The sequence below is a fragment of the Numida meleagris genome, chromosome 1, assembly GCF_002078875.1.
Source record: "Numida meleagris isolate 19003 breed g44 Domestic line chromosome 1, NumMel1.0, whole genome shotgun sequence".
NCBI classification, from domain to species: Eukaryota; Metazoa; Chordata; class Aves; order Galliformes; family Numididae; genus Numida; species Numida meleagris.
The window spans coordinates 13,391,063-13,417,586 of record NC_034409.1 but is presented as its reverse complement, the minus strand read 5'-3'; the positions used below and the strand labels follow the sequence as shown (position 1 = coordinate 13,417,586).

Below are 26,524 nucleotides of genomic sequence, written 5' to 3'. Positions count from 1 at the left end.
GAGGTTACCTGAATTTATGTTCAGATGTATTGTTTGCAGATGGAAAATTATCCTAGCTTTATGCAACCACTGAATAAGAGTCAAAATAAATTCGCAGTAAAGACATGATAATGCATCTAATGACTGTTTAAATACCGAGAAAGAAAATTACTGGAACTTACTTCAGTGGGGAACAATTAGAGATCAGTTCTACAGGCCTCCTCTGCGGGCTAGAACAAGACATGGGGACTGTTGTGAGCATGTGGACAGCCCAGGAGGCTCTCTGAAGTGGCAGTTTGGACTGGACAGCAAAATGGTCTCATAGATGAGTTGTTCCTCATTAAGTCTAAATTATTGGCACAAACTTGCCTTTGTTATTTAGTTTGCATTAACACATCGGCCCAAAACACTCATGCAAGAACAGCTGAGTTATGAGCTTTCTAGTTCTCTGTTGTTTTTTCTAAAACCATGGTCTCTGTCAGTAGGGAAGGGAGCATGGATGGTGGGGTATGATAATCTTTCTGTGTGACTAGCCCTAACTAGAATGAAATATATGCCAGCTACTTCCCTTTTATATATCTATGCATTGAAAAGTATCTCTGATTTTTGTCCAAATTTAAAAACATATTTTCTAATGCTACTTCTAGGCTTGGCACAATCAGACTTTTTGCCTTCTGGCTGGGTAAATACAGTCCTTCTTGTAAAAGGCTTGTGACACAACAGGCTTTGTTTCAACTTAACAACACAGGTCTCCAAATCTGTTAGGTTTTGTTTAAACTTGTCTAGGCCAGCCAGAGTTCTGTTTCATCCTGTAACAGCACTTTCTAATGAGCTAATCGCCCATTCGTATGCATCATGCCACTAGCTTTGCAATGCTTAACTCCTCTGTGGTTTGCTGCCCCACAGAATTTTCAAGCAGAGCAAAGAACCAATACAATTCTTTGAGTTCCCCATTGAAAAGGACCAACAGCATACCATTTAAGAAGTGCTTCTGGCTAGCATTTCGTGATCAGCGTGCCTTGAAGTCCTGATACTTGGTCCCTCATATCATGAGCTCATTAAATGGAAAGATAATTTCTTTAACTGAGCTGTTGTATGAGATTCCTTTCAGAGTGTAACAGCAAGTGGGATCTATCTTTTTGAGAGACAGAAAGCTGTTCACCATGTTCTTCCTTCATTAATCAGTGGGGAACTAAGACTCTTTATTCATGGTCTCCAGCTTCTTCGGTTAAGTAATTAATGCATATGCTTAGGACTAATTTTACTTTCTCATTATAGAATGTAGAGCTGTAAAGGAACAGTTAGATCAGCTGATATATCAGTCAGCACCACTACAAAATTGACCTTTATTTAATAAGGCATTTTAATCAACTTTTGACTTTTAGTTTTGATGTTTCATTTAACTCTTTTTAAGAGTATCATCATTAAAAACAATGGTAAAGTAGTTCCCTGAAATCATACTTTATTTGGGGCCTGGTTTCAGTACATATACTTTTAGTAATAAAACTTTCACTTTTAGTAATAATAGCATCACTATTTAGCTCTCCTACTTCACCTTCTATTGCTGAAACACAACATATGTCATAAAAGTCATTCTCATTATCCCCGTTTAGAAGACAGAGAAATGGAGAAATCAAATGATAGATTCAAGCTTGGTAAAAGGACCAGAAATCATACCCTGTCCATAGTGAAACACCTTGACTTCTGGTCCCACTCCCCAAGTTTCTCATCTCAGTTTTTACTAAAACCTCCAAAATACTTCCATTTTCTGCCCACCTTGATTTGAAGTTCTCTCATGTTTGAAGTTCTCACATCTCCAGCTCTGCTCTCCAACAAGTGTCCTACACTATAGGCTGAAACTGTTTTTATTTTTGAGATAGAATTCAATACATATTGGGCAAGAGAGTGCATGACATTAAGGCATTGCAAAGGAAAGTCCATGATTTGGATCCAAAGACTGTTCATACAGTTCTTAGATGAAAGTTTATACCTTGGGCAGAGACCCAACAGCAGTGCTATGAGGATCTTCATTCAGGAGATATGAAGTTCCCTCTGATGCTCATCACAATGAAAATTCCATGTTCATATTTTCTCTATTTATGTAGTTGAAATCACAGGTGAATGCTTGCCATTATCTAAAGTTGGAAATTTGGGGTAAAAAGCTTCTTTAAAAAATATGTTAGTTTGGAATCTAGTTGTAGCCTTTAGGTGAAATCTATTTGGTACTACTTGCCTACCAAGAGTTTCTTCTAGTTCACTGTGGCGTGATAGGTTGTCGTTAGATAAAGAAATTGAAAACTGGAGCTAATTGCAGTGATGTTATGGTAGACATTTGTTGTTTGAAGCTGAAAGAGAATAGTGAAATCTTCACAGCTATGACAAGGATTTGTTCTTGGCTGACACGGCAGAGAATCATGTTTTGAAACAAGAAGTGAGAGCCAGGAATTCCCAGCCTGGAACCTATGGCTCTGGGCTTCAAAGACCCCGATTCTGCCTTTGAAAAGCAGGGTACCTAAATATTCCTCCTTTGAGGCAAGTCTATAATCCTTTTGACGTAGTTCCAGCTTCCTCTGGCCAGCTGTAGCCTGGCGAGTACATGTGGTGGGCTGTCTACAACAATCCATCACACATTGCTCCCCAGTGACTTCATCCCACACTTCCATTCTCAAATGGAAATTCAAATGGCCAAGCTGGTTCTGAGTTCAAAGTCAGCTCAAGTGCTTTGAACACAGAGCCACACTAAAGCAGCAAGAGGCCAAAGTGGACACCCGTGGATCAGTCTTGAATTTCAGAAAGGAAGGATGGGAGGAGACAAGCAGACATAAAGATAAATACCACTAAGAAAAATAGGGAACAGAAAACAGTATTTTATGATTGAACAAAAAGAATGTGATAATTGAAATGAAAATGTACATATACTGATTTTTTGTGTATCAAGAGAAGTAGGGTGTACACAACTTTACAAAAAAAGGAGCTATATAATTTTTTATCAGATAGAGAACATGGATATAGAGGGGTATATCTCTATGTTCTCACTGGATTTGTGGTCTTTATTACTAACAGAGGCTGTTGGCAACTCTTCTATTCATTGTAAATATAAAGGAAAACTAATATTGGGTATCAAAATTCAGATGTTAATTCACCTAGTTTTGAACAAGTAAACTTGAATGTTTGGGAACGTATGCTGTGAGAACTACATGCTCCTGAGCAGGGCTTTGCAATTTTGCAGCAGTTTGCACAAGTGCTGTGACCTGAGCTGTTTTCCTTTCACAGAATGACTGCTGATGTGCACTCTGTCATTTAGTACCTCGATGGGACAAGCACACTGCTGGCCTCTTGTCACTCAGCTCCAGACAGCAGCTCTTCTGAAGACAGTTTCCTGTTGCAGCTGAAACCATGTGGGCAGAATATTTTTGTTTACAAGGATAATTCTTGTGCCAAAGATATAAAGCTCTTCAAGAATGGTATTTTCTTTCTTACAGAAAATTACTTTGTTACCAACAAATTCCTTCCTTCCCCTTAGCTTCTGTCTTTAAGCATGTGTATTCTGCAGTAACCTCAGCACAAGCAAATGTACAGAGCTAGCCTTCAACAACCTCCATCATGAACAGGCAGCACCAGTATGGAGCAAAATGAGGGCACAAGTGTCAACAAACTGGTAAGTACCTTCTTGGGCATTCTGGAGTATGCCCAGCTCTCTGCAGAGTGGCTGTTAGGAGCACTTTGGTGCAGTTTGGATCTGTCTGTGTGAACTGCAAAACTGCAGTCACTGCAAGGCAGATGAATCCTTCAGATCTCCCACCTAGCTGCCTAGTCCTTTTATCTATTTCAACCATGGGCTTATAACTCTAGGAAATCTTTAGTACAAGTTGTTTATCTGTGACCATATGGGCACCAAAGGTAAGTCAAACATTAAGCATACGCACCTTGTAAAGCTGTTCCATCCATCAGAAAAGGCACTACTGTCCATGAAGTGCACCACCCACTTGGTCTGACTGACATTACTTAACAGGATAGTTTCTTCTGAATGCTCGTGTATTTATCACACTTAATAAAGACCAAATTACCACTTTCTACCATAAAAATAATTGCTTTGCACCTTCAATTTCTTTTGCAAACATTTTATTTCATCTCCTCACCCTTTGGGCAAAATTTCAATTTTATGTCATTAAGACATTAGAGTTGAAAATGTTACATTCTGTCATCACACAACACATTGAGGTTTATGCCTGATGTTGATGGGGTTGATGAAGTTTAAAGCTAAGATGAATCCTGACTATTTTTGTTATCACCCTGAATGCCATTAGCTTAATAACATGCAGGCCGTTAAGTCATTCATTACATAAGGCATTACCATTATTTCCTATAAATTAAAGTAAACTATGTAATACAGTTCTCACCTCTTCTTTTGCTAATGGCATAAACCTAATGTGAAAGTCTTTTGGAAATATCTTTTTTTTTCTTCAAAAGGCAGTTTTTAAAATGAGGAAGGCACAGATTGTTGTGTAAAATTTGCATGATTAGGAAAATGCATTAGGTGCAATGTAACCTGAAAAAAAGTCTGCTAAACTTGAGTTTCAGGTATGAAATTCACATGGTAGTTTACTCTCCAACCCCAGCAAATGAAAAATGAGAAGACATTATTTTTATCATTTAGCAAAAAAGGAAACTTTCTTGCATGGCAAAAATATAGCTGTCTTATCTCATGAATAATTTTAGCAGTCAGATTCCTAATTTATGAGCATTCATTAGGCTATGTAAATACACAGAACAGTAGTAATCAAAAGCATACAGCAGGTGGTAATTCAGCATGGTAGGTCTACAGAGAAGTACAGCTTGCTCTTTTTTCATCTTTTTCTCACCTTTTTGCCATCCTGTTGCATATTGTATACTTCTAAATGTTTACTCATCACCAGTGCTCAGAAGCAGCTGTGGTGCCAGGTACTCACTCCAACTCACAACCCCCAGCAGCTCTCATTAATGAGACCGTGGGAGCTGATCTGCAACAAGTCCCCAAGACAGAACTTCTACCTGATTAAGAAAAGAGCTGCCCAGCTGTCTGATCATTGCTTAATAATTCATTCTTCTTGAGGATTTTTCCACAAATGACAACTGTTGTGATTCTTACACTTAATTTACAATCTTTTCCCCTCTGCTGAGCTACTGCATAATACTGCTCTGCATGGAGCAAAGCCCTACAGCAGAGGAAGAGCTGAGAGGGCAAGTGGAGTTTTGTCTTGGTACAGTCAGTGTTGGTTGCTCCCCATGGCCGCTCTCCTGAAAAGACACTAAGAAACCACAACTATATATTAAGGGGAAACCTTGCTTATCACGGACTGTAGGCTATCCAGGCCTGTGATCAGAGGACATCACTACCACCAAGGAGGAGGATTTCCTGGACTCTCAGCCAGTGGACAGCCCATCACCAGTGCTCACTGACATCTTTTCACCCTTGGAGGACAGCAGCACCCTGGGGACTCCTCCTTGAGAAATGGATGCTCGTGATCCAGATGTGCTAACCCAGAAACAAGGCTGGAAACAGCTGGATGATGAGGAGGAAAGAAGAGATGGATGGCAGTGTTTAGTATTCATGACTGCTTCTTGTGAGAAATTTTTCTTCCCATTATGAGAGTGGTTGGGGAGGCTGAGGGTGGAATTACTTACATCCATTTTGTTTTCTTTTCTGTGTGGGAGGCACATTAGTGATATTTACATATTTCAGTATTTTCATATCCTGACCACTTCCAAGAGATGCACGAGTACTTTGCATGTGGACTAAGTCTGCTGAGTATTTCCCCAGACCTAGTGGGACCAAGGGGACATAGTTTATGGTATAAGTGGCAAAGCCCTCAAACACGCATGGTGTGTGCAAAGGGTACAGACAGGAGGTTGTTTGGTCCCAAATCAAGGGCAAGTGTTGTCCCTAATCTTCTATTAGCATCTTCATTGTGGTGTAAGTAATCAATGCCCTCTCTACCCACAAACCACTGCCCCAAACTGACCACCTGAGCCTGTAGAGACCACCCGAGGGAATTCAGTGTTTGTGCCTTCTTATCTCAGTAGGATACTAGCTCAGTAGGATGCAGGAGGCTTCCCTGTCACCCTGAAAAAGTACTGATCTCTGGCCAAGAATGCTTGGGAAGCCACAGATACCAAGGAGGGTGCTGGCCCTGTCTCTGGGTGAAGATGCCAGCCCCACTGCCTCAAAAGCCCCAGCAAAGCAGAGAGCCTGGGACGAGGCAGGCAGTGCTCTAGCACCTTTTTGTGAAGAGGGGGAAGATGTCCTTCTCAGAAGGCAGGTTGTCTTCTTTCCATCTGAAGGACAGTTTAAAAAGTGGTGGATGTTAAGCTTGACTGTGAAGGACAAAATGGGGTGAGTCCCTTTTGGTCGAGTTCTGGTTTGCATTGAACCTAATGCTTTGGTTCATTTCTGTGCTTTTTCCAAGGAAAATGAGCTGCTGAATGATATTGTCCAACATGCTGAGGATCAAATGTTCTGGCAGGAGCTTGTGCCAGCGATGTGAGAGGTGATGAAGCTCCTGAAGCTGTATTTTGCTCGCAAGGTGCCAAAACAAATGAAGTTCTTTGATACAAACAGTTGTTGGGTTCATGAGCTTTGTATGGTGTAGGCAAATTGAACACAGTGCTGACGCTGAAGGCATTTGTGGCATAGCTGTCAATATCCTTCTTAAAAATCTTTTAATTTTCAAATACAGTTGAATTTTACCCTTGAAGAAAAGGGCCACAGAGACAGTCTTTGAAACAAGTGCCCTCAGTTTACCTGCAGAATAGATGTACACAGGCAATTGCAAACAATATACACTTTCCCTAGCCCACAACATTAGTAGGCTCTGATGAGCTCTGGAGCTGTATGTGAAGTACAATCTTCAGGTCCATTTATCTTAGGGCTGAGTGTGCTGACTGTCTGCAAGTCAGCAGGCTGGGGCCAATGTGCTGGTGCTTTCAGGTACATGGATAATAATAGTCAAGAGCAGGACTGTGACCAGCCTTTAACACAGGCTGCCAAACAGCTTTTGATTTCCAGTTCAGTACTGAAGGGCTTCTAATATCTCTGCTATTATTTGAGAAACTGACAAAATTACAAAGGTAGTAGATGAGCTGAATGCAGACTCCTGCACTGCTGGACCTAGGGGAAACTTGATGAAATTAATAGGGGATCAGTTGAAAACAGAAGTACTTCTTTAGCAGCCAGTAGTGAGCTTTGGGAACTGGTGGCCATGTGGTGTTGTGGGAGCTGACAATCTCGGCAGATTCAGGAGGGATTAGACAGATTCAAGGACAACAGGTTCATTAAAAGGAGAAGGCAAGGATGTGCCCTCTACAGTGTCTGCCACATCAGATACACAGCTGTGGGTGCTGAGGTGTACGAGGAGATGAGACTGCAGAAATCAGCCCAGCTTTCTACCTGAAAGCAATGCAATCAACAAGAACCAAGTTTCTTTTTCAGTCGCAGGTGTGATCCTTGCTGTAAACCCACGAGTGCCCACCAGTACAGGCAGCCCCATTACCTAGTTCACTGTGAATCTCCCAAGCCAAGCACTCTCTCCTCCCTATCTGTGGCACTAACATGTACAGTGCAATGCCATATTACAGCCATTCATGTTACAGTGCAAAATTCTAAAAGAACCAAATGAACAAATCTTGCATAGGGTATAGAAAAAGATGGAGACCGTGAAATTTAAATGCTAACAAAACAATGTACAAGTGGGAAACACAAATATGTCCAGTCCACAGCTCTAAAAACCATTAAGGATGAGTCATGCATAGTGCAGAAGTTATGGCAATTTCAAACTTTCTTAGATTTTGGGGGCTGAAAAGTAAAACTTCATCTGCACCTTGCATTTCTTCTTTCCCAGCAAATTAGGAAGTAAGCCAGCATGCTAATTTTTATGTATAAAACAAAATAAAACAGACAATTTTTTTGAAAGCAATTACTCTTGAGGCCACCCACCAGTAGTGTTTCTAAAGCAGTCCTACCTTTGTTTTCCAACTTGAGCTCCTCTGCTAGCAAGCTGTCTTGTCTGTTGCCAAGCACAAATGCCAGAAATGAGAGGATCAGGGCATCCAAGATTCCAATAATAGCCAGGATATAAGCCCAGCGGACTGAACAAGCCCCCAGCGTGTACTTGTCTGTCTTTTCACCACACATCCGTTTTACCTCATCTGAATCCCAGCCATCAGGAAAAATCATACAACCCAGGACGAGACAGGCAGCTTGGAGAAAAAAAAAGAAAAGGAGAACAATGGGATAATGAGACCAAACTTTCATTTTGATGAGAACCTCACAGTTATCATTAAAGCAACACACTTTTTCATCCCGAGCTTCAAAGCTAGCTTACTTAAAAACAAGTCACACAATTATATGCTGTGATTAAGTATTTAATATAAAATCCTATGGTATAACATCAACTTGGCACCTTGGTTAAAGAAAAGTTACATCCCAAATCCCTAGCCAAATTTTCTACCAGCACGATCACATTTTTGCTGTGAGACTGATTTCTTTATTGCACTATGAAAGGCTCACACAAAACAAAAGATGAAAATGATTCTTAAGCTGGATATTCAAAGGAAACACTGGATTACCACCAAATGGCCAGGCAACCAAGCCAGAGAAAAATAGAGTAGAAACCCTCTCTCTCATTCCAGGTCATCTAACAGCTTGTTATATGTGTAGGCTACAGTAAGGTTTTTGTTTGTATTTTACTTTTTTGGTAAGTTGGCAGTACCACTTTAACTGAAATATGTTTTATGCATAAGGTTTGTACTCCTCAAAAACACAAGTAATGACATTGTTCTGCAAGGAAAAATAAGCTGTCAACATTGCTGCCAACTTCTGAACTGGTTTACCTGAGGAATCAACGCATGACACCGTGAACATGAAAAAGTGCTGATCTTTTTTAACACCATGAAAAAAATAGGAGAAGCCTCTGCCCTCATGGAAAGCTAGCTGATATCAACTGTCAGCCACTTTGGTAGGGCCAGCTGAACCACGCAGGGGGCAGGAGTAAAGGATGGGTGATCAGGTGCTCTTTTGTCAGCCTGGGTGACCACTAAACAGATGACCTTAATTTTTAAAGAGCAGAAATTTGCTTTCACACTTGGTTCCGAGGGAAACTGCACTGCTGGGGGCCAAGGTGGCTGTTGCAGAGCAGACAAAATGGCATGACAGGCTTGTTTTATTCAGAAGCAGTGAGCTCCTGAAGCAACGCTGCTGTTGCCTGCTGGCCAGCAGCTGCTGGGACATCTCCTGCCTGCCTGGTGCCAGGGTTAGGGCTGGGCCAGCAGGACTTCCTGTGCCCAGTCCCACCTCAAGCAACAGACCTCACGCACAGCCCCAGTGGGCTCTGGAGCATGTCACAGCCCCTGCCCCACTGTCTTACTTCTGAATATAAAACCTGGCTTCCTCCTAGAATGAGGGAGCCGCATTTCCTAACAGAGCAATGTGCTTGAATGGTGCACAAATATGTCCCACTTGCTTACTATGGCTGATGAGATATGGTGGGTCCTAAACTGTCTTTTGTAAGTCTTATCATTTCATTGGTGCACTGTGCACCATATGTTGCACGCACACATATATATACATTTGTGAACATGGCACATACTTGCAGGTACATATGCTAACTGAAAATAGCACATTGTGTGCCTTCTGACCTTTTAAATAGTTGTTGAACCAGCCCCCAAGTCTGAAAAGCATAGATTACACACAAGTAGCTTGTGCAACTGATGGCTGCTGTGGGTTTGGGAACAAGAATAGGCAGTCATTTCACACACCTCTAATGCCCTCAAAGCAAAAATACATCTGCACTGAATCAGTGTGATGAAATACTGTAACAGAATCTGAGTGGCTGAGGCTGGCAGGGAGCAATGTGTCCCTCTGCCCAACCCCTGTCGCAGCAGGGACACCCAGAGCAGGGTGCCCAGCCATGGCCAGGCGGCTTCTGGAGATCTCCAAGGAGGAGATCTGCAGCCTCCAGGCAGCTGTGCCAGTGCTCAGCCACCTGAAGAACTGTGAAAAAAGGGCTCTAGAATGGTATTTCCCTTTCTGTAGCTATTCAACTGCTGTAGAAAAAGCCTCAAAAGAACATCTGTAGAAAGCATCTGATGTAGGATAAAACCTCCACGTAGTGCACTTGTGAAAATATAACACCTCATAATACTTTCAAGGACAATTAGGCATAGAAACAAGGACGATTAGGTAAGGACTGATTTACTCAGCATATGCAGGTTAGACAAATTGTAAGCTGCCTACTGCCTTGCCTTAACTCATCAACATGATTTCATAAGACCTTCCAATGCTTTTTGAGACAAACAGTGCAATAATTTTCTTTCTTAAGCTGGCTATGTGTAATTCCAAAGAGATGATTTCTTGCACTCAAACCATAGGAACTGCCCTCTCTTATGAGGAACTTTGTTGAAACAATACATAAGATTTTCAGACTTCTGACATTCACAAAGATGTCCACGTTTACCCATGTAACTGTGGACAAATATTTACTATAGAGCAGCAACTACCAAAGCCACTTTACTTTTATTAATTGTCCTCAAAATGAGAGGAAGCTCGATGCTCAGTTAATGATTGATAGATGTGGGATTTTTTTCTGGTATTTCTGTAAGAATAATTAAGAAATATTGACATCTCTCTCTCTCTCTCTTTTTTTTTTAATTACATACCACATCAGACATACATTCTTAGCACTTCCTAAAAGTAAATCAACTTTGTTCTTCTCCACTTATGCAATTAAAAATACGGGCCCCAACCTCAGGAAGTCAGGACACAGCCTCCCAGCTGAGTTCCTTAGGTTCCCAATTAACTCATCTTTCCTGACTTCAGTTCATGTGCATGTTGATATACTCCCTTCATTTCCTGGAGTCGTTCTGTTGGTTGCAGTTGGACTTCTCTTGGCAATAAGAAACACAGGCATCAGTTGTCAGACATCAAAGAGAGGATATTATTTTCTCCTTTGTCTACGCAGTTTAGATGCTTTCTACTAGATGACTGCTTGGTCAACACTTCAGATGCAGGAATCATACCTCACCCAGAGAGATTAACGTAAACAGGGTTAGTCAACCTCAAGTCTTCACTTGCTGAGGGAACATTTTGCATTGAATCCTCTAATACAGACTTGCTCAGTAATATGAAGCAGGTAATGATTCATCTATCAGCTACAAGAGCAAAAAGACAGGTATGAAATCCACCTACAGATCTACTTTGTATTGCAAGGAATTTTTTTCATTTTAATCCTTCAAAGGAAGATTAGAAGATTTTCTCTAGAAGGAAATTACTTTCAGTTTTATAAAAATTTGAGAAATGAAAACCATTTTATGTTGCAATTGCAGTTAAACTGCTAGGAGATGATTTTATAACACAGACACAGGTCCCATATCTTACTTTGTTTGAACTTCCACTGACTCCAATGCAATGTGACTAAAATAGAAATGTGAAAAAGGCAAAAGGATACGCTGCTACAGTTTTACTATTCTCCACTTCTAATAAATTCTGACACTTTCAGATTTGGAAAGCTTGCCTCCTGAATGGAAAGACTTAAATCATTGGCTCTTACAGGCTTTTTGATTCAAATAAGGAAAAAATTAAATCTGAATTTGTTGAAGATGGCCTTCCATGTGCAAGCTGAATGCATTCAAGTAGCACCTCCTTCCCAAGCCTGTCGACAGACTGCTGTAGTGGCTCTGCAGCTAATCAGGCCATGGATGAGAAGCAGAAGGGAGAAATTGATAACAGAGTGATTAGTGTCACTGACACTGTTCAGAACTATTTGGGCAATTGTAATACTTGAAAGAATAATATCCACCTTGTTTTCCCTTGAGAAAGCTATTTGCAGGAATAGCTTCTTTGTAGCGATGGCCCTCGACTTCCCCCAGTCCTTTCTCTAATTTTCTTACCAGGTATGTGCTAACAAATGGTTTCACCTATGTAGTGAAGCCTGGTGAAACGTTTCAATTTTTAGAAAAAAAATTGCTAAGTACTATGTAAGCATGTCTGATATACATTTATTAATCTTGGTAAAAGCTTTTTTCCCATATGAACTGCTAATAGGAACTGACATATCATTTTCCTTTACAGGGCTGAGTGACAAGTGAAAGCATTCATATTAAGCGAGAGAGTCCAGGATTTTACCTCCTGGGATGTAATGATGCAGATATGACATTTTCAGAGATTGGAAACAGACCCTGAACTGTTTCTGGCACTGACATACTTGTGACTCTGACCAAGCTAATATTATCACAGCCTGTGCTCCATGCATGAGCTCAAATAGCAATTAGCAAGCAAGTGGTTCACAATCCTGTGGTTGTGCCAAAGATGGTGACAGATTAATATTATGTTATTGCACGGAATGAGGTTCTATTTATAAAAAGGCTGACTGTTATACAGGAAACCAGTGCTAAGATATTCCTGCTGGCACATTCCTCTCTCATCTTCATTCTTTTCCTGACAACAGACCCAATTTGCTTGTATGTAGAGTATGAAGATGGCAGATTTCCTGATAAAAGCATAAAAAACCTGGAAATGGAATTATACTAGCCAACCTAGCCAACTATTTTCTTTCTATACCCACATATGAAAGAGCCTCCATGGTTCTGAAAACTGAAAGGTTTTTTCTTTTCAATTTTTTTTTTCTAAATGATATTTACAAAAATATTTGCTCATTAAACTCCAATAAATTGAATACATTGTTTCCCAGCCATGCTGCTGGTGTGATGGAATGAAATGAAAGGTGAGGATTCTAGTGGAGAACATTTATTGGGACTGTGGACATTCTTCAGAGAGGCACCATGTGGCTCCCCATGGAGATGGCATGGCCTGTTAATTTGTGCCATGAACAGACCGAAAGTTCTTCCTCTGGCAGCAGAACAGCTTGGTGGTACTCGTATGGCGTTGCTAACCTCATGGACACTGTCAAGAATGACACAGCCAGTAAGCAACTGACATGAAATTCAAGATAAGGGCAATGTTCTCAGAGAGCTGAACAGTAAAAGCATGTTTGCTCTTCTCTGCCCTAAGTTCTCATGTTGGAGAAGGGAGCTACTCTATGAAACTGCTCCAGGACACCAACATGCCATTTTCATCTAAATGACATGGACAAACTGAGACCTTCCTAGAAAGGTCCAAAGATGGCCCCCTGGGTGGAGGAGCAAAGATTTGAGTGTTAATCTTCCTTCAGAAACCACATGTATAATGGAGACTCTTGGTCCAGGAGACCAGAATAATTCTAATCTGAAGAAAAATTCTAGAATGACATAAACTGGACCTTCAGCACTAACAGTGTTATTCCACTGATTCTTTTATTTTATTTCATCTTATTTGCTTGTATAGAAAAGCTAGAACATCTCCATAGGATTGAGATTATTTACAGACAGTATCAAAGGGAAGAAAAGGATTCTACATTCGTGTGATAATATAAAAGATCCATCACAAATTATGGCCACTTGACTTATTAGGACAATAATTTTGATGGCAAATCTGGTAAGAAGATCAAGAGACATGATTACTTTCCATGCTGATTTTAAATCACAGAAGAATGAAATAAATAACACTGCCACATATTCAGTGACTGAACAGCAAAGAGAAAGAAAATGATATTGTGGAAAACAGCAAAGTAGGTGCCACAGTCAGGGAGAGAAGACTTGCCATGACCTGGCTGAGTTGACAGATAGCTTACAGATATTTTGATGCTTGCTTGATACACTTATACAACAAAATGGAAGAATTTGATCAACTATTGCAAGATGGGAAGCTAGATAACTGAAATATGAGCAACAGCCTTTCCCAAAGACAGGCACTAAAGAGCAAGAGTTGTTCAGAAAGGTGGAAATAATTGGAAAAGTCATATCAGATGTGGGGAATGTGTTAAGCAGTGAATATGTAAAAAGGAACAGCAAAGATAGTGCAGTCTTCTTCAATTAACATCAGTTGGAGGATGAACAGTAAGAGAAATTTTACTCTACCAAGGGGGGCTGTTTTAGACCTCAAGTGTTACGTTCATGTATGGATAGAGATTTCTTTGATATTACAGACAGAAGTTCAACAAGGGGCTGTATAATCATGGGATTCTAAATTTTGATCATTAGGCATGATAATTAAGCTTTGAGATTAATGCACATGTATGAATAATTTAGTTAACTCAACAGCTATCTTAGCCTGAACATAAAGATAATATAAGAATACCTTAGGTCTTTACAACCGTATGGCAGTTGACTCAGAAGCTGTATCCTACTGACTCCATGTGAAGGACCACAGTTCTGGTGTTCGAATTACATTTACATGGAACAGATATTCATAGTATCCTGTCCAGGAAATATATGGAAACTGGGGCTATAAATGGATACAGGGCTAATCATCATGTGGGCAAAAATTCCCTAGAAATGTCACGACAATGAATTGCTAACAGCTATAGCACAGGTAGATGACTAACTGGTGACAAATAGGTAAACTGAAATTATAGAATACAAATGATAAAAATATTCCTTTACAATGCAGCAGGTGTGGGAGGTACTATAGCTAGAAGCCCAAAGGAAGGCATATACCAAAAGTTACATTTATGCCATGTTTCCTCCAATGGTGTTCAATGGCCCTGAGATCTAGTAATTGTTTTTTCTGTTTTTGTTGTTGTTGTTAGGTCACAGCCATCTAATGCAGTTTTGACTTGGCTTTACCTGGTGAGACAATTTACAATTAAAAGTGTTGACAGCCTTCTAATTTAATGTTAACTTCACTTAGTAAAACTTGGTCTTTAGCCAAACCATATCAAACCAGAGCATACTGAATTGTGTTAACTTTAATTAATGAGTAAACTCAATATAAATACATGTAGGCTACAGCAGACAGACTGAAGAATAGGTGCTATTTTGAATGGCATAGGCTAGACATTGCTTGATATTTATACAACTAATGCTTCTTCATTTCTTTACAAGTTACTCATCTAAGTAGCGAAGCTATTTTAAACTTGGTTTTGGTACAACACCATCTGCTTCTGATGTTGTGGGCCAACAAAATAAAATAGAAAGCATTACTTTTGGAACAGCCCTGGTAGCTTGCCAAAAGTAAACTATGCTAAACCTTTCAAGAGAAACTGAAACAAAGTAAAATAGTCTTAAATTATATTGTCACAGCCAAAAATAAAAGTGAAGTGGAAATGGACAGAGGCTGGGACAAGGAATTAATTTTTTACCTCATTTTGAATGAAGAGGAAGAAAACAGGAAGGCAATGCCCTGACAGCTGATGGACATGAGCATTCAGAAATGGAAACTCCTGCCTCCAAGTCCATAGCAAAACTAAGTTGATAACAAAGTGCTCACACAAAAGGAATAGGTCATCCAATCCCACGTATTGTTGCATAGAAATGCCTTACAGTGCTGGTGCACTGAAGGATTTTATAATTATGCTGCATAAACAGCAGAGAATGGATTCCAGAGAGGGGAAAGAGCTATTTAACTGGAAGGGCAGTCTTGGCACCTGAACAAATGGATGTAAAGAGTCCAGGAATACATTAAGTCTGTAAGGTAGAAAGCAGTTTTCAATAGTCAGGGGAGAGGTTTTGGCACACACTCTCTGAAGCTATAGTCAGGCCAAGAATTTTTAAGTTGTCCAAGCTGATCTTTCAAATTGTTATTAAAGATGGAGTATGATCAGTATATTAACAAATTATTAGGATGTGTTTCTCTGTGAGGCTAAACTCAGCTACCTTGGACCTGTATGGTAACTGCAAGAACTTTAAGGTCTACATTCCTTGATCTTACACTGGGTATTTTCAGTTATGAGAAACCTGGGATCCAGCAGTGCGGACAGCACCTGCTCCAGTCTTAGGGTGTTTGCAGCACTGAAGGCAAGCTCCAGGTTTGAGTGCTATGACCGTTTTGATGCAAAGCTTCAGATTTACTTTCCTTTGACCATAAGTTTAGCAAAACTCTCTACATGGATAAATCCTTCCCTGTATTGCAATTAGCAAAGCCTTTTGCTGCCTTTTTTCCCTGCTGCGTGAATCCAGCTCTGCACAACCAACGGGTTCACAACCAGCAAGTCTTCCTCATGCTGTTACTGCTGCAACCCCCAATTTCAGGAGTTGTTTGTGTTTCACCCAGAACACACACAGCAGCGAATTAGTAATGGATTAAGGAATCAGCCCACACAAACTGCTGCTTCTGAGAAACACCTGGTATGACATCCTGCCTGTGTTCCCAGTGTCACTTACATGACCACTTAAGGGGATTTGATGGTCATGATTGGAAATGATTGGAAAACAGGTTAAGTCACCCATCTACCTCAAGGAACAGTGGAGTTCAACAGCCAACAGCTGTGTGAGCAACTTCAAAGAAATTACCAAGAGTCCCACCAATTGTCATGCAACCTCCGCTTCCCTGGCTCTCATGCCATGAAGGAAATATGAACAATGAAAACACTTCAGAGAGGAAATGAAATAAAAGGAAAGAAAGGAGAAAAAACTTTTCTGAGTGTCAACGGTTTACGGGCGTTCAGCCCAGTTCCGTGACAAATGGGACGGGGGACCCACAGGCCCACGCCCCGCGAAAAGGGAAAAGGGGAAAAGGGTAAGGAGATGGCCCTGAGAGCAAAGAACAGCGGCAACAATCTGAGGAGAAGCAAACTAATTTACTTAATAAGATATCGGAATGGAAAACAACACACTATAATACAATATAATTACAATTTAAGCTGATAAATCCAATACAGAGAGAGAGAATGTCCCAAAATCAAGGCAGGCCTTATTCTACCACCAACGATAAGACGGCTGGAGAGCGAGGTGCTGCCAGGATGAGAGATGGGTGGAAAAAAGGGGATGAGGTCTCGTGATCTGCAAGTTTTTATCTTTTCCCTCCGGCTGGAAAATGGTAACAGAGGAGCAAAGTACCGTGGGGAATGTAGTAGTCCTTCTCTTCTGAGAACCAGGTACATTCACTACATGATGTTATGATGTGGAATACCAATAAAATCATAAACCATAAATCATAAAATCATAAAACCATGACACTGAGATGTGCTGAGCCTCTTGCACCTGCTCTTGGTTAGTGGCCAGATGGAGAAAGCTCTCCAGTGGAAGCTGGTCAAGAGATTCAAGAATTTGTTTGTTGGTGGGTGAGATAAATAGCCTCTGGCAAGGATCCTCTGCAGTAAGCTGAGATGTGAGCCCATAGGCAGTGCTGCCTTCTCTGCCAAAAGCACACCTACAATTCCCAGAATATAATTCATCATGATGAGGAAGTGTGATCTAATGCTGAAATGAAGAGTGTTCTAAATCTACCATTTATGAGCATCCAAACCCATGTCTGTAGGCACAGCTGTCACATTCCCTTTGCCCTCACTTTGGGCTGTGTGCTCCCTGTGTACGGATTGAAGTTACTGAGGAAGTGACTTGAAGGCAAGTGAAAAGATGATGTGATGTACAAGGAAATACTGCATGAAGAGCAAGGAAAAAAGAAATAGCTGAGTGCAATAGGGGAGAAAAGGGAAGGCTTTCCCTCTTTTCTTTTCTTTTGTAAAATGTTGAAGTTTTGCTAGAAGTTACCAGCAGCTGACCATATGCCATACTTGCCTTGTCAAGCAGGAGCTGCACTCATCCTTTCTGAGATGCTGGCTCATCCTCCAAGTATTAACACCTGCTCAGTATTCACTCATTTCCTCGGGGCCGAGGGATGCCTCAGTAGTGTTCTCTGCCAGAGTGGAGATCTGCTCAGGAGGACTCTAGCCACTCTTTATGTAAGGTCCAGCTCAAAGCTGTTCTCATTCCTCCCTTTAAGATCAGCAGCATTCCCAGAGCCAGTCTGCACCTGTTCCCTGTCTCTTGGGGGGAGGGGACCCACACCTGCAACTCAGAGCGGTGTGAGGTATAGAAAAAACAAGACACAGTCCTGAAGCAAATTTGTGCTGCAGGCATTGCAAGGCTGAAGGCCTTCGGGGGAGGAACTTGGTACATGGAGGAGATGGGCAGCTGGAAGGTAGCAGTAAGGGACAACTCTGTATGAAGAGAGACAAGTGGAAGCAGCAGAAGGCAGCCTTGTTCTTGAGATGCGAATGTTAAGGTTTAACTAAAGCCATTCCAATCATTTAAATCTGATTGCCAAAGCAGTGCTAGCTGATACTGCAAATGGGCTGGCACAGATGCAACACAAGCTCTAACGGATGATAAAGGCATCGACTTTGTTTAGTGCCTTCCACTGTCCCTGAGGCACATGTATACATCTTTATGACTGCACAGCTTGTCATGTGCTATTCTTCACTTATCTCTGCTGCAGCTCTGCCTGATCTCCTAACAGCTTTGCTCAGGAGAAAAGAGAAATGGACAATAGACCCCGAGACCACTCAGCCGCATTGCTTCTTCATTAAAGCTGACATTTGGCAATGACACCTTCATGCCTCTCAAGTGCTGATGTCTCACTGAAGCCAGGAGCAGCAGAGGTATCAGGGCATCAATGTCTGTCCTACTGAGCACATGAGCTCTAGGTGGTGGGAGAGAGCCCTGAAGGAGACTTGTTTTCCTCTCTTGCCTTTTTCCTAGTAAAGCAAGAGTATTCTTTTACCTAGGGCCAAGCCTATGAGGTTGCTGAACCTCCTGAATTCATTGCTTTTGACAAGCCAGAACTGAGTAAATTTAACAACTCTGAAAAAACTCCGAATTAATGTTGTGAATATTTTACTATGAGGGCACTATCTTTTGGGATAGGAAAAGGGTGATCCTTCTGGATTTCCTGGAACTTGGAAAAAACATCACCTCTGATCGCTACATTGTGATGCTGACTAAGCTGAAGACTTGACTTGAACTTCCAGAGTCAGGTCAGAGAAGAAGACTACCTTTCTCTTGCAACATGATAAAACCAGGCCTGATATCAGTTTGAAGACCCTAGAGCAAATTGAATATCTTGGCTGGACACTCCTTCCAGACCCACTGCGTAGTCCGGATTTGGTGCCTTCTGACTTCCATCTCCTTGGGCCGATGAAAGATGGACTGCATGGGCAGCATTTTCCTAGCAATGGCACCATCATAACCGTGAAACAGTGGGTCACCTCCACCGGTGCAGATTTTACAAGCGTGGCATGCACATTCATGTTCATTGTTGGCAAAAATGCTTAGCTAATGGTGATGACTGTGTTGGAAAACAATGTTTTGTAGCTGACAATTTGCTCTATCAAATAGTGCTATTGTACTCTTTGTATCTGTTATTGCTTCCGAAGAAATAAATACGAAGCATTACATTCAGAGCAATCTATAAATGCAACCTTCCTTGCCTGGTACTTTGGTAATTATGGATTAAGTAAGGATTAATTATGGAATTTCTTTTTACTTATACAGAGATGTATTTTTGTATCTTTATTTTTTTATTCTTGCCAGTTAGTCCTAAGATTTGTACTATGCAGCAAAGCTAACCAGTCTGGTTGCCAGCAAATCCTTGTGTGCATGCAAATGTGGTTTCAAGTTCTGTCTAGGTTTATAATATCAAGCTTTAATACCTTTTTAAACATCCAGTCCAGCATGTGTATTGCTCTGGTGCTACAATGCCTTGATGTAAAGCAGTCCTTAGTTCTTCCAGCACAGCAAAGAAGTAGGCTGGTGCTGATTTTCAGCACTGATGCCCAGAAGTCAAAGAAACTAGGTCTTTCTCCATTTTAAATTTCTGATACATGTCTTTTAATATATCACTGCTGGTGATTTATGTCTTCAAAATTAAGACATCTGTTTAGACATTGCAAAGACTGAGATGATGTGAGGCAAAGTGGCAATGTGAGGCAGTCCCAATCTGACAGTCCCAATGAGAGTGACATGAGCTGCCTGAAAACCTGAGTACAAAGCTTGAGGAGGCCTGAGAAAGCCCAGAGGTGCATGGTGCTCAGCAGCTCATCAAGAATGATGAACAAGGAATTGTGGTGTTTCCAAAGGGAGAAAGCTGGTTCTGACAGCTGGATCTAGGGAAAGAGCCAGAGGAAATGGGAGTTTAACTGGGATTGTAGTAACTGTGTCTTCTTTGAAAAATGTCGTGTCCTGAAGCCCCATGTCCTGCATAGAGGAAAAGGCTCTGGGGGTGTTAGTTGACAGCTGGTTGAACATGAGCCAGCAGGGTGCCCAGGTGGCCAAGAAGGCCAACAGCATCCTGGCTCATATGAGAAATAGTGCAGGCACCAGGACAGGGAGGTGATCATCCCTCTGTACTTGGCACTGGTGAAGCCACACCTTCAGTGCTGTGTTCAGCTGTGGGCCCCTCACTACAAGAAAGACATTGAGGCCCTGGAGCATGTCCATAGAAGGGCAACAGAGCTGCGAGGTTGTCTGGAGCATAGGTCTGATGGGGAGCAGCTGAGGGAACAGGGATGGTTCAGTCTGGAGAAGAGGAGGCTCAGGGGAGACCTTATGTCTCTCTGCAACTGCCTGAAAGGAGGTTGTAGTGAGGTGGGTGTTGGCCTCTGCTCCCAGGTAACAGCGATAGGACAAGATGAAATGGCCTTAAGTTGCTCCAAGGGAGGTTCAGGCTGGATATAAGGAACAATTTCTTCTCAGAAAGAGTAGTGATGAGTTGGAACAGGCTGCCCAGGGAGGTGGTGGCGTCACCATCCTCGGAGGTGTTCAAGAACCATGTGGATGTGGCACTGAGGGACATGGTTTAGTGGGCATGGTAGGGATGGGTTGATGGTTGGAACAGATGATCTTAGAGGTCTTTTCCAACCTTAATGATTGTATGATTCCTTTCACCAGTTCTACCTTCTCAGAATAGTTTCTAAAAACTTGTACAATACAATTGTGAAGGAGAGAGTTTAGCTTAACGGATAGTTTTGCTGCTGGTGGACACCAGCAAAAAAAAAAAAACAGAAGAAATTCCACAAGCTAATTAAAATACTGCTGAGTGCATCAGGCAGCAAGTATTTGTATCAGTACATTGCAAGCAACTGACATACATTCCAACAAATGCATAGAAAATATAATGTTCGTCTTGCAAGCAAACCGTTATCGCGTCATTCAAATGACACGATTGTTTTTAGACAAAAGTTTAGAGGAAACATAAATTTTAGAATCTCAGTCCATTAGAATCACCACTGCTTGTAGTAAGTTAGCAATCTGTAATTCATGATTCCTGCATCTATTGCTCATGACACCTGTGAATTCATTTCTGTCTCACAGGACTCCTTGTTTTGGAAAGTGGTAGAATTACGGGACTGAGAGCACCGCTTTGGTTTGGGGAGTCACCTTCTTTAAATTACTGACAAACACCCTGACCATAATTATGTAGACATGGATATATGAAAATGGGTTCTGTAATTCGCTTCTGAAGTCCAAGTTCAGACTCTGAAGTAAAGGAGAGTTTGCAGTGCCTGGTTCCGGGGAAACACAGGGGCTCCAGAAATGCACAGGAAAGTGCTCCAAGGTACCACACAGCTCCTGAGACATCAGAAACTGTAAAACCCGTGGATCAAACTTCCTTAAAACCGATGCAGCAGCAGTCCTTCTGCATGGACTCTATTTTTGGTATTAGATACAATACCATGTTACAATTTGCTTCTCATTAAGCCTAAGGGAAAAATAAAGATTGCGGAGACTACCTCTAATTCATGCAGGAATATCAGCCAACAGTGCGCACGTTAATTTTGGATAATTTAAAGAGTTGTATAATGTTTGTCTTTGAAAATTATCCTTCGACACCTCAAGATCCCTAAATAAATCCATAAAGTTTATAAAAATGTACTAACAGTTTGCTTACAATACTCAGGTAAGGCAGATATGGTCTTGTCAGGATTAGCACTAATTAACTCCAAGCATATGGAGAAGGCTGCTGGTTTGGTATTCAGCTGCTCAGCTACCTTGGTGCTCAGCCACTCAAAATCAGTTTTTCCTCTTGGCCTTTCTACTGTGAGAATAACATTTCCCAGCTTAGTTCATTACTACAGCATAAAGATTCACCATACAGTCTTAATAACATATTAAACTCACGCTCACCCAGCCATGACCAGCTCAACGTGCTTTCAGCCTACTGAGAATCACATTTAACATTCATCCACGCAACTGCTCAGACAATAATAAGACATATTCTTGGTGAACACTGAGGCACAGAGGCAAAGAGCATCTCGTCCTCCCAGAAGCACAGCAGTGGCTGCTAGCCCACCTCTGACCATGCTGCTCTGAAGGAGCATTCTTGTTTGCAGTGCTGCATTTTTATAAATGAATTTCTCCTGACCTCTCTATATTCACTGCCTATGCAACACCCATGCTGGTTCCCGAATGCATCCATTCATGAGCAAGTTTCTTTTTGATACATCTGTGCAGAAAGAATGTAATCCCAGTTTGCATGACAACTAATGACACGGTACAAATCAAGGAATCTTCTGCAGCAAGACTCTTGACTCTTCAGGTGGGACTCCTTCCAGCTTTTCAGAAACCCAAGACCAGAGAAATATACACCTAGCAGTGGCAGTGAAAGTGAACTCGGCTGTGGGTGTACTGATACATAAGACCTCACTGACCAGAAAAGTTACGCTGACTTTGCACAGTAGTTAAACTATACAATAATGAATCATTTTTGTTTGGGTTCATTACCAGAATTATTTTTCTTAGGAAAAAAATGCCATGTTAAGCTGTTCTAAAGGTGTAACTATGGGAACAAAGTAATAAAGTCCTGATATAAATTTGGTGGAAGTCATTTGTGTATCCAAGAACTATGCTGTCATGTGTTAACTTAGGTACTTCTGAAAATGAGTGTATAAGTTAATTAAAAGGCGAGATTAAGGGCTGGTTCCTTGGAGCTTTCCCTTGGGCAATGTCGGGACTCCTGTGATGTCCCAGTACCAGCACAGTACCTTGCTTCTGCTGAGAAAATAATTATTTTACCAAGTAAGATATTCACTCTTCTTTCTGCTTAAGCAAACCATGATATTTTTTTTGTTACAATTTCCTTGTGGCTAGGTAGAAACAAATTTCTAAAATGTAATCATTTTCATTAGATCCCACTGAATCTAACCAGCATGATCTGACAGTGAGCAAGTCGTCCCAGCAGATCCTCCACAAAGCACGGTCTTGGGGAGAAGGACCCACCAATGGCCGCACTTGCCTTGATTTCAATCTCTCAGTGTAGATTTGTTGCCCCTACATCCTTTGCCAGCCAAAGTTTCCAGCTAATGCCTTCCCTCTTGCCATTGTCAAAGTACTTCTCATTCTGCCAGTACTTAGTGAAGTATTTCATCTGAAACATTTTTGCCAGTAGAGACAGCAACAGGTCAATTCAGGATAATCACTGTGAACTCTACCAACCGAACACAAACCAAAAAAATATTTCTGAGAAAAACTGGAAGTTTGCCATCTTTTCTGAGAATCCCCACAAAATAACATTCTTCTCCATCAGAGGTAGAAAATATGTAATTTGAGGTTTAGCCACAATTGATTTTTCTTGCCAGACTTTTCAGAGACAACAGCAAACTGACAGACAAACTTCCTGCGCAGTGCCAGTGCTGGAACAAGAGGCAGGCACTACACATGGCTCTAGAAATAAGATTTCTTTCACACGGTCTGTAGTGCACCCTGAGTCTTCCAGCCCTGCCTCTGGCCTGGTCTCACCTGCAGAGGTTCAGTTCACCACAGGAGCTGCAGCTGAGAAGCAAACACCCATAGTAAGCTGGAAGTATCTGTACTCTGCAGCTACTACATGTGCCTACAGATGCTGCAGCAGCTGTAGGAACTATATAAAACACATATATACAAGAGAGAAAAGGGCCCAGGTGATGCAACTGCAGAGATTTAAGCTAATCAGTAGCATGAATGATTTCACAGGGTGCTGACAGAGCAGTGAGTTTTGCTGCGACAGCTTCTTGAATAAAAAAAAACCATGAGAAGAGGCATCTAATGTTTTCTTTCACCTTACCACTTGTCAGCACTTTGAGATCTGCTCCTGAGCTCTCTTCTCTTCCTTTCTCATCTTCCACTCAGTTCTTTAGCTTTTCTCTTCAAACATTCTCTCTCTAATCTCTCTGCAAAGAATTGCCTTACTTCTCAGTCAAATGTTTCCACTGCTTCCTGCAGGTATTTCTCGGTTGTCTTCCTCCCTGAACTCTTCAGGAAGATTTCCAGACTGATTGCTCCCTTGGTTCCATCTGTCGCTCACATTCCTGCTTTCTGTTACTAGCGAGCTGCAGCTCTGTCTTTCCTGAAAAAACTCAAATCTTCCTAATGGGACTTGGGTTTAGCTGTGTCTATTTAGGGCCTGCAAGGTTTTACACTTATCTGAATGCTTAACATGCCAGTAGGTTTGGGGCCTTGGCCCCCTAATGATTGCTCCTTTGAATTATTAATGCATCAAAGCAAACACATCCTCACAAACCAGCAACAGATAGCAGTGCTAAAGACTTCACTGGCAGTTTCTGTTAGTGTTACATTTCACAGAATCATTAAGGTTGGAAAAGACTACTAAGATCATCTAGTCCAGCCATCAGCCCATCCCCACCATGCCCACTGACCGCGTCCCTCAGTGCCACATCTACACGGTTCTTGAACACCTCCGAGGGCAGTGACTCCACCAGCTCGCTGGGCAGCCTGTGCCAGTGCCTCACCAGTCTTTCTGAGAGGAAATTTTTCCTAATATCCAACCTGAACTCCCCCTGATGCAACCTACGGCCATTCCCTCTCCTCCTATCACTGTTACCTGGGAGCAGAGGCCAACCTCCACCTTGCTACAAGGCACCTCAGTGCCCATATCTCCAGGTGGCAGAAAGGTGTCCATGGGGGTTCCTTCCTTCTGCCAAGGCTCAGAAGTGCTGCTGTGTCCCAGCCCTGCCACTTACAGCACAGCATTCTATCTCTGCAGAGAAGAGCTCTCTGCTCATTTGTAGCTTCTTAGTGGTAGACTCCATATCACTTGAAGATACAGTCTGTAAGCATCAATTTGAATAAATTTCACTGCTCATGCTATTTTTTTTAAAGTAAAATAACTTATTTTGATGTTAAATGAGCATATATTATTTATGTGCCAGCACCATATGACTGTTTCATCTTCTTTAAGAATCAACTGTCAAGGGTAACCCAAATACCTTTACAGACCCCATCCTCCATATATCTGTGTGTGATTACATTGTTGCCTCCTGAAATCCACAAAGCTCAGAAGAACATAACAATATAAAAATGTGTGTCCCAGGTCAGCTTTTCTCCATGTATTGCCATCATCATTCTTATTTCCCTGCACTCCTTTTCCAGCAGTTGGCAGCAGAAGCGAGCAAGCAAAGTGCAAACATGCAGCAGCATTTGCCCAGGTTATTCTGTCAGTCTCAAACAATTTGCAGCTCACAGAGCAGTGGAGAGATCTTTATCCTTAGTGGGACATCATGATTTTTTCCTTCTTCAATTAATTGGCCCAGCTAAGTTTTATATCCATGTAAGCTGTCAGTACCCACAACATCTTGAGGTAGAGAATTTTATAGCTCAGTTATCCATTAGATGTAAAATAAAACTTTCAAATTTTTCATCTGCTATCTTCATCTCATAGTTCTAAAACCCTCTACTGGAAAATATAGTGGACAGTACTCTTACATCAGGCTTACCCACATACCTCCTACTTAGATGGACCAATGCCCTACCTCTGCTGACTCACGTTGTTTGCAAGGATGGAAGGACCTGGTCTCTTCTGTCTGTCCTTGTACAGGAGAGGTTCTCTGCTTCTCTCTGTTTCTCCTGTCTGAGCCTTCTCAGAGCTGCTCTATTGAATCATAATTTCTGTTTCTAAAATCCATGGTGACTACTCTGAATGCTAATTGAAAATTTCTACCAGTTTGCCCAGTATAGCTACTACCCGTGCTATTCTGCAGTTCCTTCATTCTCCTTTGAACTCTTTAAAAACTGATACCAAATTAACTGTGTCCCAGTCCTTTGGTATCAAGGCAGTTTTCAGCAAGAAGTTAGACTCTGCTGTTGAAACGTCAAATACTGCATCCCTGAATTCCTTTAAAGCTCTTTGGCATATCTGTTCCTGTTGACCCTTCTGATATATTATCATTAATTTTCTCTATTTGTTCCATGATCTTTCCTATCTGCGTTTTAATTTGAAAAAGAACATCTGATAAGTCTCCCAGAAGGACGATTTCTGGTGTGTAAACTTCCTCAAACTCCTCCAAAGTAACTGTGTGTACAGAAGATGTATATATATATATACCTATACATATATATTTTTTTTTTCCTTGAATATCCCTGTCTTCTTTCAGATTTTTATCAGAGACTTCTCAGAGACTTCATACTTTGATCATCTTTCTGGACTTCTGGCAGATTTCCTCCTTCTGATGTTTTTTTTCCAAAAGAATTAGCAATTTTTATGCCTTTCTCTAGCAAGTTTTGTTCTGTCTCATTATGCTTTAATTCAAAGTCAAATTGCCAGAGCTTAAAGCCTTCTTTTCCTCCCTAGCTCCACTGTTCACAGATTACAGTGGTAGGCCTAATTCTGAGGGAACTGTTTGAATTTGGTATGGACCCAACACTCCATTTGCTCTTGAGAAAAGTCACAGTGAAGGTTTGCAGACTCAAATGTTATTGAGCATTT

General features: G+C 41.4%; 1 protein-coding gene across 1 annotated transcript in view; it reads right to left on the bottom strand.

Annotated features, from left to right (window-relative positions):
• The window catches only part of LHFPL3 (lipoma HMGIC fusion partner-like 3), a 238,022-nt gene that overhangs the window by 69,415 nt on the left and 142,083 nt on the right, over nucleotides 1–26,524 (bottom strand). The window contains exon 2 of the mRNA XM_021384684.1: nucleotides 7,978–8,214. Coding sequence (XP_021240359.1) covers nucleotides 7,978–8,214 — 237 coding nt within the window. The remainder of the gene's footprint in view (nucleotides 1–7,977; nucleotides 8,215–26,524) is intronic.